Source organism: Bombina bombina, chromosome 1 (genome assembly GCF_027579735.1).
Source record: "Bombina bombina isolate aBomBom1 chromosome 1, aBomBom1.pri, whole genome shotgun sequence".
NCBI lineage: Eukaryota > Metazoa > Chordata > Amphibia > Anura > Bombinatoridae > Bombina > Bombina bombina.
Genome location: NC_069499.1, coordinates 625,006,370 through 625,027,380, shown reverse-complemented (window position 1 = coordinate 625,027,380; position 21,011 = coordinate 625,006,370). Strand labels below are relative to the sequence as shown.

General features: G+C 39.4%; 1 protein-coding gene across 1 annotated transcript; it reads right to left on the bottom strand.

Moving 5' to 3' along the window:
- Positions 1-433: 433 nt before the first annotated feature.
- Positions 434-20,762, bottom strand: YIPF6 (Yip1 domain family member 6). Its single transcript, XM_053699028.1, has 7 exons — positions 20,672-20,762; positions 17,831-17,959; positions 15,699-15,777; positions 12,252-12,294; positions 10,715-10,840; positions 7,939-8,096; positions 434-2,959 (listed from the first exon to the last, which is right to left on the bottom strand). Exons 1-7 carry the CDS (start codon positions 20,714-20,716, stop codon positions 2,844-2,846), a joined length of 696 nt encoding a protein of 231 aa, XP_053555003.1. The 5' UTR covers positions 20,717-20,762; the 3' UTR covers positions 434-2,843.
- Positions 20,763-21,011: the final 249 nt, after the last annotated feature.

Sequence of the window (21,011 nt, the reverse complement as noted above, 5' to 3'; positions counted from 1 at the left end):
CATTTATCAAGCTCCGAATGGAGCTTGAGGGCCCGTGTTTCTGGCGAGTTGCTCTCCGCATTCAGCGAGGTCTGTCGGACCTGATCTGCACAGGTCAGACAGACCTTTGATAAATAGGCCTCTAAATGCGCATTGCTCGAATTTAGTGCGCGAAAAACATTTCTTTCCAATTCAAAAAGGTACTAATCCTGATGGAGTCCCTTGTTTAAGAAACTTTAGATGTGCACGTGACTCTTTTAAAATGCTGCTTGTGGTAGTGGATTTTCTATAATATTCAGTGACAATTCTACCAATTTTCTGAGTTCAATGTAAAAAAAAGCCAAATTATCTATTTATCTCATGGGTCAGAAAAATTTTCTGGTCATTTGTTTCAGATCATCGTGTGTTTGGAAATGTATGTACTGCAAGAGATGAATGAAACACCACAAGTGCATTCAATTATAAAACAAAGCTTTAATAAATTAAAAAATATAGATTGCATTTATACCCTTCAAAATTTACAGATCACATATTAAAGAAAAGAAACAGCAGCCCCTCACATGTTACTTACACCCCATGAAGAAAAGAGAAAGCTGCACAGAGAATATATTAGTGTTTAGGTACACACTCATTAACCAACCGATTGGTGTGCAACCAAATATAAAAACAAAGACATATCTTTTAGTACACTGTCCTGCATACAGTTTATATTGTAATGCACTGGCCATACACTTGTGTGTGCAAATCTTATATACACACAAGCAGCTCTTCTGCCCTCTTCAGGTTATTTGGTTTAATAAGCTGAATACAGATTTTTTTTCTGCCTTTACTCTTTGCAACAGTTCTGATCACTTTCAAAATGAGAATATCACCCAAAAATCTGACAGTAACAGAGAATAACTAACATAACAAAGTAACTATTTTCCAGCGGTGTACTGGTCTCTTACCATATTATGCAATCCATCATAACCGTTCTTGTCTTTGGATTTATCCATAAAAGTTAGGTATTTATACCATCTATCCAATATAAGGAATTACTGTGTTTTGAGTACTCAAAAGCTTTTTCTAGCCACCACGGCACAAGGGTTAAGGGGAGTGAGAGTCCAAGTCACAAAAAATAATGTTTGCCAATGTAGCAGAGAAGAGGTTAAACGCAGCACTATCTGCTTTCTTTTAAGTGTATTGTATATAGTACAGCCTGCACACAATGGGCTAGATTTCGAGTGGAGTTCAAATGAATGCTTCCACTTGATTAATTGCGATTAATATGCGCTACAAGATTTTTGAGCTCGTTTGGTTGCTCTCAATTTACAAGTTAAAAAGTAAACCGTTTTTGCAATCACGCTAACCTGAAAAGTGCAAAAATTCAAAATTAGAATATTGTGTGCACGTTTATGTATTCCCCCATAGAAGTCAATGGAGGAGAGAAAAAAAAGTGTGGAGAAAAATTAAAGTGGGAAAAAAACACCCTACTTTCGAGCAAACCCAATCACATTCTCATTTGTGCAAACCCGATATGAAAATATGAATATTTCACATTCCAATGTTATGCACATAGAATATATATGTTCTAGTTATTCATATATACATATATTTCTGATGGTAATTTGGTACAATATACATATATACACACATACATACATATATATATATATATATACACACACACAGATATTTATATATATATATATATATATATATATATATCTCTATTTAGAAATACTTGGAACATATTCTGCTATGTGCAGAACATTGGAATGTGAAATATTTACAGTACATTCACAGTTAAAACCTCTATTAAATATGAATATTTAATAAGCTTTTATATGTTTTCACCTACTACGGCAAAGGGCTCCAATGGACTTATATATCTGCCTATGTGTATACATATGTATTTATGTGTCTGTAAATACATATATACACACATATTAATACATATGTACACACACACACACACACCAATATATATCTATATACACACACACCATATACATTTTTCAACACCACCTGAGACCTCATACCTTTGAGACTTAACTTTTGTGTGCAATATTTTTTTTTAATAGTGTTATGTGTGTAACTATACTTTGTGATGCATTTTTTATGTGTTTTATGCAACTTTTTATTTTCGCAAAACTGTTAACCAGAGCTTTGAAGTCACGGTAATATTTCTTGCTTAAATCACGATTGCGCTCAAGCAATTGCGTTTACTCTCAACTTGTAATACGAGCAGTACACCTGATGAGCACAAACCCTCGCGATAAATTACTCGGGTGCAAGCGTTTGTGCTCCACTCATAATCTAGCCCAATGTTGGTTTACATGTTTGCATCATTTAATTTTGCATAGTGCCATATTTACAGAAACATTTTTAAATGGAGATAGGAAACTTAAGTTAACAGGCACAAATAAAATGACTCTTGAACATTTATTGTATGTGGTGCCCCCATGGCCACAACCTGTTTAAAGGAGACTACAGAAACCCCACAGATTGTTTACATTAAATACACTTGGAGAATATGGAAGCTTGTTAATTTAAATAGAAATAAAGTTGGAACTCTCTCGCCACCATAATGATTCACAAGTTCCCTGGCTCCCCTTCCAGTACAGGGACATAACGCTAGCATCACGTTTATTTACAGAAGTATGTGAAAACATGTAGAGGCTTCTATATAGTGCAGGGTTATATACAAGTTAAACTAACAACTGCTTGGACACACGTACGGTCTTCCTGTACTGCAGCTCACTCACACAGAGTTGACTAACTCCGGTGTTTTGGAGAAACGTCCAAATACAGTTATACAATCCTTCCATGTGCTGGTAGATCCAAACTAGTCCAAGCTTATGACCTGGTGTATTTACTGTAGCTCAAGGACTGAAGGTCAGAATCATCCAGCTGATTACAAAGTAAAAGAGGAATATTGGATAAACTGCAAGTGCCCTGCGATTGGGAGGTTGACTGTCTGCTAAGAATGCTGTGGAGGCTAAAAACGGGGAGAGAAAAAAAAAAAGTGGGTTTACACAGTTCTTGTTTATAAAAAATATACAGACAAAAACAACATAATTTGATGTCTATATTTAGCTTTATATTTTCACACACTACTTGGGTCATCAATTACAAAGAAAAAAAAAGCCTCAAAACACCAGAAGTCTTTAGTAGAGCAGATGGCAACCTTTGTTGATCAACTTAAAAGGGACTCGGATAGAGAATGCAATTTTAAGCAACTTTTTAATTTTCTCCTATTATCATCCTTTTTTCTTCATTCTCTTGGTGTCTTTATTTGAACAGCAGTAATGTAAGCTTAGGAACTGGCCCATTTTTGGTTCAGCACCTGGATAGCACTTGATTATTGGTGGCTAAATGTAGCCACCAATCAGCAAGCGCAAACCAGGGTGCTGAACCAAAAATGATTCTGCCTCCTAAGCTTGCATTCCTGCTTTTTCAAATAAAGATAAGATATAATAGGAGTAAATTAGATAGTTGCATGATCTATTTGAATCATGAAAGAAATAATTTAGATTTCATATCCCTTTAAAATGGAAATTGCACATTTTTTGTATTCTCTATAAAAATGGGTATTACAATAAGTGCCGTTTTTGTTTCTTTAAAGATAAGGTACTTCATCAGGGGATGTACAATTCCTATATATTATGATTAGAATTATATTATATAAATGTGCAGGGGGCGTAATTATATAATTCTAATCATAATCAGGGGTGGCTGGCGTCCAGATAATGGAAAACTACCATAATAAATTATATGTAGATGCTTACCCTGTCACCCACCACAGGAATAAGAGCTAAGCCGATCAGAGAGCAGTGAATATTTTGGCAAAATTGCTGTTTCAATTAAAGGACCATTAAATAACATAGAATTGCATAATTAACAAGTGCATAATAAAAAGACAATACAACATAATTTGATAAAGGAATAATAATCTGAATCGTGAGTGTTTAATTTTGACTTTGTGTCACTTTAAAGATAAATAAAGAGCAAGTTAGCAAACAGAAGTGTGGAAAACCCATACCCTAAATATGTTAATTATTTGAAAACGTATTAAAAATAAGTTAGGTGACAGAATATGGGTAGCCCTTTACAGCCTTTCCTCTTTCCCATATCTGATCATGAATAAAAGGAGGCGATAAGGAAATATTTGAATTGATATTTTGTCAAGTAACAGAGTTTTGATCACATATGTCAGACACAGTAGTCCATGGCATTCTCTACTTAGAAAACCGATCTTTTATTTAAATGTATTGTGAGATCTGGGGACACATTTATAAGTTTGTTTCTTCAAGTGGAGTAATAAATGTACTTTGACCATTGTTATGCTGTGTTATGTTGCAGCCTCCTTAACTGGATCACGTGACTGGGCAGAAAGCACATGAAGCAGGGAGGTGATTGGCTACCTGTGCATGCTTTATAGACCAGCCCTGTAGGTCATAATATGTCTCACCTATAGTTGTGTGCACGAAATATACAAGTTTATACTTCTGAATGTCTATCTACACCTGAAGTCCTTAAAACACATGAACACGTTAACATACAGTATATACAAATCCAAATGATCCTTCACCAGTTAATAAACTAAGATTCTGTTGTATATGCACATTTAGCTACATGGTAGTTGCAGTAAAAGGCTAAACAGACTTTAATGAAGACCATCTATCAATCTATTGATTTTACCTCCAACATGCAGTAATATATACAGTCATGGCAAGAAATATTGGCACTCCTGCATTTCTGTCAGACAATGCACCACTTTGCCCAGAAAATTGTTGCAATGTTTAGGCATTCTCATGTTTATTTCTTTTGTTTGTATTGGTATGACACAAAAAAAGTGGAGAAAACAAAAATCTGACAAATTCCACACAAAACTCCAAAAATGGACTGGACAAAATTATTGGCACCTTCTAAAAATTGTAAGAAATGATTGCATTCCAAGTTTGTGATGCTCCTGTAATTTGTAATTAAACTCACCTTACAGGTGCTGACAATATAGAAATCACACCGGCAACCAGTTAAAATGGTGAAAAATGTTCTCAACCTTTCTGTTGTGTGTCTCTGTGTGCCACCCTGAGCATGGAAAAGAGAAAGTGCAGCAAAAAATTGTCTGAGGATTTGAGAACAAAAATTGTGAAAAAGCAGGGACAATCTCAAGGTTCCGTTCACTCTCTCCAGTTCCCGGACACACGCACTGAGAGCACGCACTTCCGGTGCGCAGCAGACAGACAGAGAGTCACTATTAGGCAGCGGATCTGTGTTGCCGCAATGCAACAGGATAGGACACAAAAGTAGCGACTCAGGAGAGTAAAAAGTAGGCAAAAAATTTAATCTTTATTCCAGACCATTGAAAATGACCCACACAGGGTCAGACAGACATGGAGTGACCCACAAGAGAGATGTCTGACATGTTTCACGCCCCCTACTGGCGCTTATTCAATATAATGTGTCATATGGTGTACTGGTGCTGCTGGACGTCATAATGCAGAGTCATAGCTGAGAGGCCACACAATGATTACACAGAGATCGTCCGCCCTCTTGTGGTATACGCAGATACTGCAGCTACAATAAGCCCTATATTTGCATACCTCAGACCAAACATATATCTATATATAAGCAGGCTATTTGATCCTTTTTCAGGGTCACATAATAATAACAAACATTACTGCTGTGAAAAACAGTCGTGCACTAACCCAGATATATAAGTCCTTACCAATGGTAATAGCTGTCATGTGTATCACTCTCAGGTCAATGTAAAAGCCTGGGGAGACAGCTTTACATCCTCTGTTTCTTAAAGGGGTAGGGAAATTAACTGTATAAATCAGATACATCATTACAGTCCCATAGACTGATAGGATAAAAAGAAAAACAGAATAAGGAGGATCCTACATTACTCTATTAGTCTCTTAAAGGGATTAGACGTTACTCTCGGGGACTCTCTAATCCCTTTAAGAGACTAATAGAGTAATGTAGGATCCTCCTTATTCTGTTTTTCTTTTTATCCTATCAGTCTATGGGACTGTAATGATGTATCTGATTTATACAGTTAATTTCCCTACCCCTTTAAGAAACAGAGGATGTAAAGCTGTCTCCCCAGGCTTTTACATTGACCTGAGAGTGATACACATGACAGCTATTACCATTGGTAAGGACTTATATATCTGGGTTAGTGCACGACTGTTTTTCACAGCAGTAATGTTTGTTATTATTATGTGACCCTGAAAAAGGATCAAATAGCCTGCTTATATATAGATATATGTTTGGTCTGAGGTATGCAAATATAGGGCTTATTGTAGCTGCAGTATCTGCGTATACCACAAGAGGGCGGACGATCTCTGTGTAATCATTGTGTGGCCTCTCAGCTATGACTCTGCATTATGACGTCCATATGTTGAGCCTGAGTGTTTGTATGTGGTGAGACTACATGCTGGGGACAGACAGATCTCCAGCTGAGACATGAATTAGGAGGATAGCAGAGGTAACAGTTTATTTCTATTTTACTTTAATCTTAATTTGTCTCTGTGTCTCCATTTTTCCGTTTTTTGTTTCTGTTTTCAGTCTCTGTTGCTCAGTTTCTGTTCACATGCACATATTCTCAGTGCCATTTCTCAGTTTTTTCTTTCTTTTTCCCTGTGGCTGTGCTGCTACATTCAGCATAGTAAATTGAGGGATGCAGGTCTTTTAGAATTATAGACAGACATGTACTGTTATATTTTATCTATGATCACACTATTTACACATGATTTTTGGGAATTAGTTTTTTTTGGGAAGCATATTTGGGAGTGCATAATTTGTATACTGAGGTATGCTCTGACACTATGAATGTTTATAATTTTTTGTTGTCTAGAAACTGACATTACTTGTTTCGGATTGTTGTCATGACTATGGTTTTGGCACAATTTTTTCACTTCACTGGGAGGGGCTTACAATGTTTAAAAGGATTCTTGTCACTTGTGTTTGCTTGTCTGAGTAAGGGGAGTTTCCCCCCCCCCCCCCCCCCCACCGAAACGTCACTTTTTTTCTATTAAAAGTACACTTTGGAAAGTACAGTGAGTGCCGTCCTTTATCAGCTATATTTTACCGTTGGCACCCTGGCAGCTGTTATTGTGGTGAGAGCTCCTTCTTGAACACACACACATATACATATATATATATATTATTTTTTATCATCATCATCATGTATTTGTAGAGCGCCAACAGATTCCGCAGCGCTACATATACAGTATATATATTTACTGTATATACATACACACATATATACACATATACAGGTAGCCCTCAGTTTACGCCGGGGTTAGGTTCCAGAAGGAATGGTTGTAAATCGAAACCATTGTAAATTGAAACCCAGTTTATAATGTAAGTCAATGGGAAGTGAGGGAGTGAGATTCCAGGCCCCTCTCAAAATTGTCATAAGCAACACCTAATACATTATTTATAAAGCTTTGAAATGAAGACTTTAAATGCTAAACAGCATCAAATATTCACACAACACAGAATATATAATTAAACTAAGTTAAATGCACAAAAACATTTGCTAAACTGCATTATAAACCTTATGAAATAATCACACAACACAGACTTTACTTGCATTTTTCTGCAAACAGTTCCTTTTATGCATTCCAAACTGGACTGATTTATAGACAGGAAGATCTTGTTCCAATAAAAACTGTTCGATAGCTCATGTCTAGATAGCTACACTGATTCATTTCAGCCTGCTTGTGTGTATCTTTGCTGCAACACAAGCGGACAGCTCCACCTACTGGCTATTTTAATCAATGCACTGCTTTCTCAATGCTTTTCAATAGCAGTCACATGACTAAAAAAAAAGGTTGATATACTGAAACGGTGCAAATTGAACCGGCTTAAACCGAGGGCCACCTGTATACACATATATATATATATACACACACACACACACACACACACATACACATACATAAATAAAAAGTAGGTTCTTACCAAAGGTGGACCAAGCAAACATGAGAGACACTACGACCAGTCGTATAACGAAAGTCACTGTGTTCATGCCCCCAAGAAACACTAGTCTGCATACTAGCATTGCCACAGTGAGAGGCAGGATACAGTAACCCAACACACATAGACTCTGGAAAAAAGAGCTGAAAGAGAAACAGCAAATGTAAAACAAAAAGGCCAATGATTTCCTGTTAAACAAAATATATGCTATAAATATGCTATGACTGGGTGGCTAAAAAGATTATGACACGCACAACCCGCCAGTATCTAAAATGCAGAGATTACTAATTTTCACCAGCTAAGTGTTGGTGGTACACGTACATGAGGTATTATGGGCGTATTATGGCCTAGGCCAACAAGGCTGGTGTATAACCAGGGGCGTATTATGGCCTAGGCCAACAAGGCTGGTGGCTAGGGCAGCAGATTTTGGAGGGGCAGCCCATCTGCCCTACCCTCTCTCTAAAAGCCAGCACACAGTACAGTGAGCGATAAAGTGCAGGCTTTTACCAAGGAGACAAGGCACGTGCGCCAATTAAGGTCGCTTTTCACAGGCAATGCGCCTTTAAACCGTTGATTCATTTAGAGACGCCGGCATTTTTGCAGTGGAATCGTTCTTGGTGAGAAACTTGCCGGGGAGATGCTTACAAGGTGAGGCTGGAGGAGAAGACCTTGTGCCGATATGCTGCCTCCCCTTGTCAGCTGTGGTGAGTCTGCGAGTGCAGTGCTTATTGCAGGTCTTAGTAACTAACAGACTGGATGCATCTGTGCACTGCTTAGATCAGCTTGTGATGTCTAATCAAACTCTCAGTGCTGACGTATGTTAGCTACTAATAGCTAGCTGTCTCTGCATTCATGAACCCACAGATTAAATAGTAAACTGACACTTAAAAAGTTTAATTACTTGAATGATGGTAATTACAGTTTGTTGTTGCATGTGAAGGACAGTGATTGTTTCAAAGTGTATTCTTCTTTTCCTTTCTCCATCAACTCACTCCCTCCCTTCTTTTACTCCTTTCTTTCTGTCCTTTCTTCCCCTCCCCACTTTTCTCTTCTCTCTCCTTTCCCTCCCTTTTCTCCCCTCCCCTTTGGGAGAAAATGGTATGAGATGCAAGTGTTTTGCCAGCCAATTTTCAACACACACTGGCTCAAAAAATATTAAGAGGAAAAAAGGCCTAAAACCTTTAAAAGGAGTGCCTAGGGCAGCACAAAATCTAAATACGCCACTGGGTATAACTTAATTATTGTTGCTGAATGATCGCGCTCCTGTTACTATATGAAGCCAGATAGCAGATACAGACAGTGACACACTGTTTCTGCTGTGGTGGTACTGTGCATGGTGTGGGAGGGAAGGAGGCGGGTGGGCGGCCACTACAGAAACATAATATTTTGATTAAATAACAACATTTAAAAAAAAATACAAACTGGGTACTGGCAGACAGCTGCCAGTACCTAAGATGACGGCACCAAGTGAGAGGGGAGGGTTAGAGAGCTGTTTGAGGGGAAATGTGGGTGGGTTCACAATACACTACAGAAATTTAAAAATATATACCATCCCTAAACTGCATTAATTTAAAATAAAAAATTCTCTCTAGGATTCTACCGATACCAAGTATTTGTACTCGTGAAAATGGACCGATACTTAAACCGATACCTCCAGATCTTAGATCTTACCCATACACCATCTTGTGGTGTTTTTTTCAAAATTCATATTCCCATTTCATTTTAAGCTGTAGTGGAGACTTAACTAAAAATTGTTCACTTCTGTTCTGCCAATAACAATTGCTGTTATTTGTATTATTGTAAGTCTAAGAGCAGTGCTCCAAAAGCTGCTACTTTACAGCGGGAAGCCTACCTGGGAGAGATCACTGTACCTCATTCAGGCAAACCCCTTAAGTACTGGGCAGTTAACAGATTTAATGACCCAAAAATATCTTTCTACCCCATGCAGTAGTGTGGAAAGTGAAAGACTGTTCAGCTTAGTGTCAAACGCCCTTACCGATAGCAGAAACAGACTTATAGCTGAACATCCAGAGATGCTTTGGTTCCTTTAAAAAAACTTGCTACTAACTTTTGAAAAATGTTTTCTAATTACTAGATTGCCCATTATACTGCTAGCTCTCATCTTGCACAATTATGCTCAAAACATACTGTACTCTGAGGAACATGCTTAGCTTATATAATTGCAGGAAGAGGTAATCTATCCCATAGTATAGTTCTCCATGATTAAACATTGCACTGTTATATTTTTAACTGTATTGCACTTTTGGTTGGTTGTGATTTTACATTTGTTATGTATTGTTTTTGTTAATATATTTTATTGTAATATTTTTATTTATAAACATGATCTGTGAAATTTCTTCGAGTTTTTACAACTTTGTGACAACAAGCAAATAAAACTGTTTTTATTTCCTAATGTCTTGAGTTACAGTTCTTCATAATTATAAAGAAGCTATCTTAAATCATTAGTCTGTATTGTGCTTAAGAAAATGTCACATGACATAAAAAAAAAAAAAAGTATCGGTACTTGTACTCGATCTTAAAAAAAATGGTATCGGTGCAACCCTAAATTTATATATATATATATATATATATATATATATATATATATATATATATATATATATATATATATATATATATATATATATATATATATATATATATATATATATATATATATATATATATATATATATATATATATATACACACATATACATATATATATTAAACAAAAATGTACAAAGCTGTTATTACTAACATTGTGCCGCCTAGAAGCTTTGAATTTAAAGTGATGACCACGGCGCCAAACCAAATGACAACAAAGACCTCTGCGAACTGTGGTCCTCCATCGTCCTTGCTGTTAGCTGAACTGCCCTGGAGCATTCTGTAGAGAAGAGAAAATTAACAATTAGACCAACATCAACAAACAGCAGCTCCCCTCTTATAAATAAAGGTTTCAAGGGTCACTGACTGCAAGAAAAATACAAGTTATATTAAAAAGTAAATGCAAATAAAATCTAGAGGAAAACAAAAGCTTAATTTTACTTGATCTTTATTAAAATGCTTGCAGAAGCATATAAGCACAGGGCTGATAACTATTCTATGGGCTCGATTTATCAATCATTTGGGGAATTCTATCGGTTTTCCGCAGCTCTCCTTTGGAGAGGCGCACCTGTGCGCCCGTATTTATCTTAAACAAAGTTTTTTCTCCATAGGAGAGCTGAGGAGAACTAATGATACATTTCTCCAGTCGGATTAGTATCTTCTCCTTATTTACCACTGAAAATAAGCAACTATTCTCCATGTCAGTCATATTTAAGGCATTAGAAATATTTATACAGCCTTCTTAGTAGCTTTGTTAACACCCCTCTTCAGCAAACTGTCATGTAAGAAAATAGATCTACATTTTCATTGTTTTTGTGCTTCAATTTTAACGCTTCTTTTATATCTTATTTTTATGCCCCAATAGATAATTTTTGTGCTCTGGTGTATATTATTTTGGTGCACCATTATATAATTCCTTTATCATGCTCCAATAACCATTATTATTGCGCTTTGTTACAGATTATTTTTGCACCTTGTAGGGCCCTTTTCTACCACAACAGATAGAGAATAGATTTCTAATGCTGTTCTCCACAGTAGTTATGGAGAACTTTAATGCAGGAACTATGCAGGAGAACTTTCAGCTCTCCACAGGAGAATATAAATGATATTTGTAACTAGGAGAATTAATGAGGAGAACTATATGAAATACGACTAAAGGAGCTAATTTAACCCTTTTTTTGGACAACATGTTCTCCAAGGAGAGTGAGAACAGAGTAGGAGAATTTTACAGTTCAACTTGCCCAATTTTAGGCGCATTTTTAAATGATAAATAGGGGAATTATTTCTCATGAGAACTTTTAGTAAAAAATAATAATATATAATAAATATAGGAGAATATGAATGATAAACCGAGCCCTATATAGTCAGCTTAAATATGTTTTACTTACTCTGTCACTACCACAAATTTTCTAATATATTTTCTTTTTAAAAGAAATGCTTCTTTGTTGAAGAGTAAATCTAGGTAGGCTGATAGAAGCTTAGACGCATGGATGTGTCTTTAGCATTCTATGACAGCAGTACAACTATCCAATCCTTATAGTTTTTATGTTACTGTCCCTTTAAAAAGGACATTTGATATTGATTTTTTTTTTACATGATATGATTTTTTTCATCAAAGGTCTATACAATGAAAATGAAAAAAAAACAAAAAACCACACAACAACAAAAAAAACCCAACATAGAATACTTACAGGGCAAGTGATACACAGAGCACCAATGGGCCCCATAAATCCCCTTAAGAGAAGAGTCCAGAGTAGAGTCATGTTAAAGAAAAGAAAATGCAATTAAGAATTGTTTTAACCTTCAAGAACACACAAACACATACTATATATATATATATATATATAAAAATTATTAACATACAACGCTTTCATTTAACTTGCTGAAAGTAAACTTTGTATTGCAAGAAAAAAGAATAGCGTATGGGGACATTGTACTGGAAATATTTCATGCTCTAATTTGTTGCACTACTCACCACGGAACAGCTGGTCCTGAGCTGACAAAGGCAGTGATCCAATCAGCAGTGGTAGTTGCACAACCCAGCTGTCTGACAACCGCTGCTGATTGGCTCACAGACTGTTTCTGCTTGGGACCAGCAGTTCCGTGCAAGTAGTGTTTAACCCTTTTGCGGGTATTAATAACAGAGTGTCAGGGTCCCTAGTGCTAAAATGACACGTTCTAACAAATCAAAGCATGTATTTTTAGACTATAATGGCCCTTTTTGCAGGGCGAGTAGTGCAAAATTACATAAGCAAATTACAGTATGGTTTTTATGATATGACTTTAACAGATGCATTAAAATAAACATTGCTCTTGTAATATATGACTCCCACTACACTATGCCAATGAATGTACAAAAAAACACTGCCGGCTTTTACTGATGAAAAAAGGCAAAATTGAGTCTTCATAGATCTGTATTATCTGTGCAAAAGAAGTGAAAAGCCACATTTCTTGGAAAAATATGGCTTCTTGATATGCTATTTAATTTGTTAAACTCATTTTTTTCCTATATGCTGAAACGATAGTTTATTCTTTATGTGTACTTGGTAAAGAGAAATAGATTTCCATATACTAACAAAGTTGTTGTTTTTTAATTCAGCTCCAGAATAAAAACCTGAATATATGAATAGCTTAAAAGAAAAAGAATACCTTTGAACTTATATTTAAAAGGTAGATGCTATAAGAACACAACTTCCTTATGATTCAGCAGAATCTGTTTGCAAAGCTGCAGGTGATGATATACTCTACTTTTCATTAATGAAGTAGCCAATCAACCTTACTATTATATAAGTCAGCAGTGCCACAAAACAAAATAGACAAGTATCTGCTAACAGAAAATAGTATCCCCAAGAGAAGTGGAACAGAGGATAATTAACATACATGATAAAATATCAGCTTGCTGCTTTTGTCAAAGAATGGTGCTTGCCCCACACTCCCTAGGAGGCCAAAATACCAAATCTGCAAAGGCTACATATTTTGCTTTTTAGTCCCTCTATGGAGTGTGGGACAAATATAAATTTTACACAAAAACAAGAAGTGTTTAATGTCCCTTTAAGATGTACAAGCCTATGTCCCTGTGCTGTCACAAATACCAAAATAATCCTTATGTTAAAAGTTTGTAGAATCAAGGGGACTTATTGCATAATACTCCTATTTACCAAACATAAGGAATCCAGAAAAGTTCTAAGTGGCTTCTATATAATCTTAGGACAACATAAGATTGATAGAAAAAAATAATATACATATCCCGCTCATAAAGCAGGTTAGGGACCGGAGCCCCGCTGTAAAGTGAAAACTGCCTTAAAGTGTTAAACAACAAGGCAGTTTTAGCTTTCTTTTCACTTGCCAGTGAGTTTAAAATACTTGAAAACATGTTTGAACTAACATTTATTAGGGGTGCAATAGTGCTATGTTTAGTTTAACACTAGCACAGTATTCAATAAATACTGTACCTGTAAAATAGTGACAATCACTGTAGTACAATTTGCCAGCCTATAGCACTGAGACACAGATTGCACTAAAAAGAGTGAACTAAACATAACAAAATGGTGCCAGTCACTTTTCTTGCAATCTCACAATGATTACAGCACTGTTTCAAAATCCATGGGAGGTTAAACTTCAGCACCACAAAGCGCTGTGTGTGTGTGTGTGTATATATATATATATATATATATATATATATATATATATATATATATATATATATTCCCATCCACTACCTGGAATATATATATGTACACAAGACACTTGCAGGTCAGGCAGTAAACAGTCTCATTCAATCAAATGTGGCAAGTCTATGGATGTATATTGTTCATTAGAATCCACAATGCTAGTTCCTGTGTGCTGTGAAAGATTAGGCCGCTCGTCTGTGAGAAAAAGGATGATCCCCCGCAGGGCGAGGTTCCTCTTGAAAATCTGAAAGAGTATGGGACAAGACAAGCGCCAAAAGGCACACTTCGTGTAATACGTTCAGATAATTTACTTATAGTATAACAATGGGAAAAATCCGCTCTCACCTGGTTCAACCTATACATTAAGATTTCCAGGGACACGCTGCAGACTTCCAGGGACACCAGGAGACCTAAGGACATACAGGAGGACTACAAGAGATGAGAGTACACTAACACAAGTGCCCTTTGTATACCTCATACCTTGAGGTTGAACCAGGTGAGAGCGGATTTTTCCCATTGTTATACTATAAGTAAATTATCTGAACGTATTACACGAAGTGTGCCTTTTGGCGCTTGTCTAGTCCCATACATATATATATATTTTTTTTTAATAGGGATGCACCGATACCGATACTAGTATTGGTACCGATACCAAGTATTTGCATGAGTACTTGTACTCGTGCAAATGCACCGATACTTAAACCAATACCTCTACTTCCTACCCATATGCTATCTTGTGGCGTTTTTTCAAACTGCATGTTCCCATTTCATTTTAAACTGGAGTGGAGACTAAACTAAAAATTGTTTACTACTGTTCTGACAATACAAATTGTTGTTATTTGTATTATTGTAGGAGAGATCACAGTACCTCGTTCAGACAAAACCCTGAAGTACTGGGCAGTTAATAAACAGATTTCAAGCTCTGGCAAAAATGGCCCAAAAATATCTTTCTGCCCCATGCAGTAGTGTGGAAAGTGAAAGACTGTTCAACTTAGAGTCGAACCTCCATACAAATGTCAGATTGATGTTATATAACAGCCCTACAACCCAATTGTATCACCCCTTTAAATTTAATATTTTATTGTAATAGTTTTTATTTATAAACATGTTCAGTGAACTTTTTTATTATTTCATAATGTCTTTTGAATTACAGCCCTTTATAATTATAAAGAAGGAATCTTAAATAATTAGTCTGTATTGTGCTTGGTAAACTGTCACATGACATTAAAAAAAAAGTATCGGTAATTGGTATCGGCGAGTATTTGAAAACAAGTATATATATATATATATATATATATATATATATATATATATATATATATATATATATATATATATATATATATATATATATATATATATATATATATATATATATATACACACACACACACACACACACACTTAAGGGTAGAGTCAGATGGCAGCACTTATGTGTGCATAGTAGGGCATAGGGTGAATACTCACAGTCTCTGAGCAGTGCAGTGCTCTTTTTGGGATACATAACATGTATGAACTTCTTGCCAACAGCCTTTAGGTCCCGCATCTGCAACAGAGGATAGAATATCTCAGAGATAGGTGAAAGTTTTAAAAGAAACAAAAATAAATTAAACCCATACACAGCGGTATTAGCTTATTTTCTTGCTTTAATTGCTGTGTTTTGTTTAATCAGCTAAATTTGATTTGGCTTTCACAACAAGCTATAACAGTGTAAGAATAGTTTTAAAAGTACATCAATAATAGGCATGTGTTACAGTAAATTTGTTATATGAAATTACTCTATAAATAAATGTACCTTTCTGACATTTAAAAACGCAAAGCACTTAAAACTTTTCATTAAAAGTGAAAGTAAATCCTAGCGTTTGTGACCAAGGGGACTTTCATTCATGAAGTATAAGATACTTCATGCAGAAAGCTCCTTTACTTGTTTCAAGCGTTCGCCGTTCTGAGCTGCTAAGGCAGCCCACGGCAGAACGCTATTTTTTGACAGAGGTGAAGTTTCCACCTCTTAGCAAATAGCCATGCGGGAAATCCGGCTTGGCACCCTTGGGAGCCAGATTTCCCACACGCTATTTCCCAAGAGGTGGAAAAGTCACCTCTTGGCAAAACAGCGTTCTGCTGTGGGCTGCCTGAGCAGCTCAGAATGAGGAACACTTGAAACAAATAAAAGGAGTATATGTTATACTTCATGAATGAAAGTCCCCTTTGTGGGGCACTGCAGAAATAGATTTGCAGAGTTACCGATGCAGAGAGGGCATCAGACAGCGGTGGTGCCGATTGTTGGTGGGTGGCCCATCGTGGAGGAGGCGGGAGAGTGGGTGTGACCGCTCGGCCACGCTACAGGGACTAAAAAAACCCTCACCAAAAACGGCGTAACTGAGGGGAAAGGAGGGAGTAGGGGCAATGAGTTGGATCCCATGTAGGATCTATTAAGAGAAAGGGATCTGGGAGGGGTGGGGGGGGTAGTGTATTGAGGGGGGGGGCAGCTACACTACAGAAAAAAAAAGGGACTTATGTTTTTATTATTTTTAAATTGCCAATTTTGCAGCAAACTGGGTACTGGCAGACAGGTAGAGGGTTAGAGAGCTTTTATGGAGAGGGGGGAACCTACACTGCAGCAAATATATAAAAAAAACAAAAAAAAACAGGCTTTTATTTTCATACTGGCAGACTTTCTGCCAGAACTTAAGATGGCGGTGACAATTGTAATGTGGGGGAGAGAATAGAGCTGTTTGAGGGGTGTCAGGGAGAGATCAGGGGGTGGGATGTGTTAGGTGGGAGGCTGATCTCTACACTAAAGCTAAAATTAACTCTACAAGCTACCTAATTAACCCCTTAACTGCTGGGCATAATACAAGTGTGGTGCGCAGTGGCATTTAGCGGCCTTCTTATTAACAAAAAGCAATGCCAAAGCCATATATGTCTGCTATTTCTGAACAAAGGGAGGGATCCCAGAGAAGAATTTACAACCATTTGTGCCATAATCACACAAACTGTTTGTAAATAATTTCAGTGAGAAACCTAAAATTGTGAAAAAGCTAACAATTTTTTTTTATTTGATCACATTTGGCGGTGAAATGGTGGCGTGAAATATACCAAAATGGGCCTAGATCAATACTTTAGGTTGTCTACTAAAAAAAAACAAAAAAACAAAAAAAAAAAAACAATTACATATACACACATACACATAGTTTTGATAGGTAAATATAAAAAAGGCTCTATTTCTGTTACTAAATGTAGTAATGGCAAAAATGCTCTGGTCTTTTAGGGAAGTTTTTGTCTGAAATGCCCGGTCCTAAAGGGGTTACATTTTTTATATAAATAGCATTCTTCAGTAGCAGGCTTGCTTTAAATAACCTCAAGAATATAATAGAATATGCATTTGAGAACATACAAGTGTGTTAACCACACTGGGGCTGCTTTGGGCACATAGTATTATGGTAATCACATTTGATATTTATCATTATGACAACAAATCACCTAATATTCTCTACTCATTCATATAAGAGTTCAAGGGGAAAACCCTTTCTTTTGAAAAAAAAACAGAAATTATCAGCACCAGTTCATGGAATCTCCATCAGCTAGTGTGTGCTACATACTATGGTCTCCTTGACAGGTTCATCTAATGTAGAGTAATCTTCCTCCTGTGACTGAGAGGCCATAGGCACAGTGATTTCCCCCTCCACTGGAATATCTCCTGATATGGATACATCTGACAAACCTGCAAACTGTTAATAATAATAATTAATAAAAAAACAACATATTAAAAACCACAATGCATGTCACATTTATAAAGCAGTACATATTTAAATGATTGACAAATCCTAAACACCAGAAACCTACGACCCCCTGAATTTTACTTTTGGATCTAAACTTTTTTTGATTACTACATGTCTGAACACAAACATTTGTGTAACTCCTAAAATCTGCTCAATCTTACTAGCTCCTACATTTAATATAGCTTGGTAAGCCTTTGACATTTAGCGTTTATTTTTATTAGGTGGAGTATTTACTTGCATTACTCAACAGCACAGAGCCTCACTGTTGAATTGTGTAGCTGCCAATGTGCCAGGTACAGACCCTCTCTAAACAGCAGTGTGAATATGTGGCACAGATGCCTAACACACACAGGTAAAAGTGTGTACTGTTTGTACGGCAAGAACTCCCACTGCACTGGAGGGGGTGGATCACAAAACTTTTAAAAATGACCAAATTATTTATCTACAAAAATCCCCATATACTTTAATTGTAATTTCTAAACGTGTGTGTGCGGCGCAGCCCCTAGAGGTGCGCGCCGGTTGTGTGTGCGGCGCAGCCCCTAGAGGTGCGCGCCGGTTTTGTGTGCGGCGCAGCCCCTAGAGGTGCGCGTCGGTTTTGTGTGCGGCGCAGCCCCTAGAGGTGCGCGTCGGTTTTGTGTGCGGCGCAGCCCCTAGAGGTGCGCGCCGGTTTTGTGTGCGGCGCAGCCCCTAGAGGTGGCGCCGGTTTTGTGTGCGGCGCAGCCCCTAGAGGTGCACGGCGGTGTGTGCGGCACAGACCCAGGATTCACGGCGGTGTGTGCGGCACAGACCCAGGATTCACGGCGGTGTGTGCGGCACAGACCCAGGATTCACGGCGGTGTGTGCGGCACAGACCCAGGATTCACGGCGGTGTGTGCGGCACAGACCCAGGATTCACGGCGGTGTGTGCGGCACAGACCCAGGATTCACGGCGGTGTGTGCGGCACAGACCCAGGATTCACGGCGGTGTGTGCGGCACAGACCCAGGATTCACGGCGGTGTGTGCGGCACAGACCCAGGATTCACGGCGGTGTGTGCGGCACAGACCCAGGATTCACGGCGGTGTGTGCGGCACAGACCCAGGATTCACGGCGGTGTGTGCGGCACAGACCCAGGATTCACGGCGGTGTGTGCGGCACAGACCCAGGATTCACGGCGGTGTGTGCGGCACAGACCCAGGATTCACGGCGGTGTGTGCGGCACAGACCCAGGATTCACGGCGGTGTGTGCGGCACAGACCCAGGATTCACGGCGGTGTGTGCGGCACAGACCCAGGATGCACGGCGGTGTGTGCGGCACAGACCCAGGATGCACGGCGGTGTGTGCGGCACAGACCCAGATGCACGGCGGTGTGTGCGGCACAGACCCAGATGCACGGCGGTGTGTGCGGCACAGACCCAGATGCACGGCGGTGTGTGCGGCACAGACCCAGATGCACGGCGGTGTGTGCGGCACAGACCCAGATGCACGGCGGTGTGTGCGGCACAGACCCAGATGCACGGCGGTGTGTGCGGCACAGACCCAGATGCACGGCGGTGTGTGCGGCACAGACCCAGATGCACGGCGGTGTGTGCGGCACAGACCCAGATGCACGGCGGTGTGTGCGGCACAGACCCAGATGCACGGCGGTGTGTGCGGCACAGACCCAGATGCACGGCGGTGTGTGCGGCACAGACCCAGATGCACGGCGGTGTGTGCGGCACAGACCCAGATGCACGGCGGTGTGTGCGGCACAGACCCAGATGCACGGCGGTGTGTGCGGCACAGACCCAGATGCACGGCGGTGTGTGCGGCACAGACCCAGATGCACGGCGGTGTGTGCGGCACAGACCCAGATGCACGGCGGTGTGTGCGGCACAGACCCAGATGCACGGCGGTTTGTGCGGCACAGACCCAGATGCACGGCGGTGTGTGCGGCACAGACCCAGATGCACGGCGGTGTGTGCGGCACAGACCCAGATGCACGGCGGTGTGTGCGGCACAGACCCAGATGCACGGCGGTGTGTGCGGCACAGACCCAGATGCACGGCGGTGTGTGCGGCACAGACCCAGATGCACGGCGGTGTGTGCGGCACAGACCCAGATGCACGGCGGTGTGTGCGGCACAGACCCAGATGCACGGCGGTGTGTGCGGCACAGACCCAGATGCACGGCGGTTTGTGCGGCACAGACCCAGATGCACGGCGGTGTGTGCGGCACAGACCCAGATGCACGGCGGTGTGTGCGGCACAGACCCAGATGCACGGCGGTGTGTGCGGCACAGACCCAGATGCACGGCGGTGTGTGCGGCACAGACCCAGATGCACGGCGGTGTGTGCGGCACAGACCCAGATGCACGGCGGTGTGTGCGGCACAGACCCAGATGCACGGCGGTGTGTGCGGCACAGACCCAGATGCACGGCGGTGTGTGCGGCACAGTGCCTACTACCTAGACACACATTGGTGTGTGGTACAGTGACTACAATGCTCGACAACTGCAGAAATTCGCTTTTGGACAAATCATTTACCCTAATATAAAAACGATTTTGAAACTGGAATGTTATAACGCAATTAACCACCACATATAAAGTTACCACACTTCTACTGCTCACTGCACATCAGCTATTTACAACATAGCAATTTATCAAAGCCCTTCCTCGTTCCCAAGCTGCAAAACTTCCTCACCAGCTGCCTGTTTCCACTGGCATCTCGATCCTCCGTTTCCGCCATCTTTACCCTCCGCCCCTCTCCAGCTGTAGCAGCTACGTGGAGTCGGATTCACCTACGTCATAAGTCAGCTGCCAGTATCCTCTTCCGGCGGTAATGTCACTTGTTTTTTTCGTGAAATAAAGATACTTACCGGTGTGGAAATGGAGAAATCAATGTACAAATGCATACAGTCACTTTGTGCATATATACTGTGCGTGTAAACTTGTAAAGAAGCGTGTGCCTTGAGCAGGCTATCGCAAGCTTGTGTAGTATTTATAATTGTTCTGTACGCAGATCCTCCTAACAGCTACAAGTA

Bases quoted from the DNA above. Each gene is read 5' to 3' on its own strand.
- YIPF6 (XM_053699028.1), bottom strand. From the start codon at position 20,716: ATGGCGGAAACGGAGGATCGAGATGCCAGTGGAAACAGGCAGCTG. The intron at 15,778-17,830 runs GTATGTAGCACA...CCTCTGTTGCAG, and splicing joins AACCTGTCAAGGAGACCATA to ATGCGGGACCTAAAGGCTGT. The intron at 10,841-12,251 runs GTAAGTATTCTA...TCTTCTCTACAG, and splicing joins CTCTGTGTATCACTTGCCCT to AATGCTCCAGGGCAGTTCAG.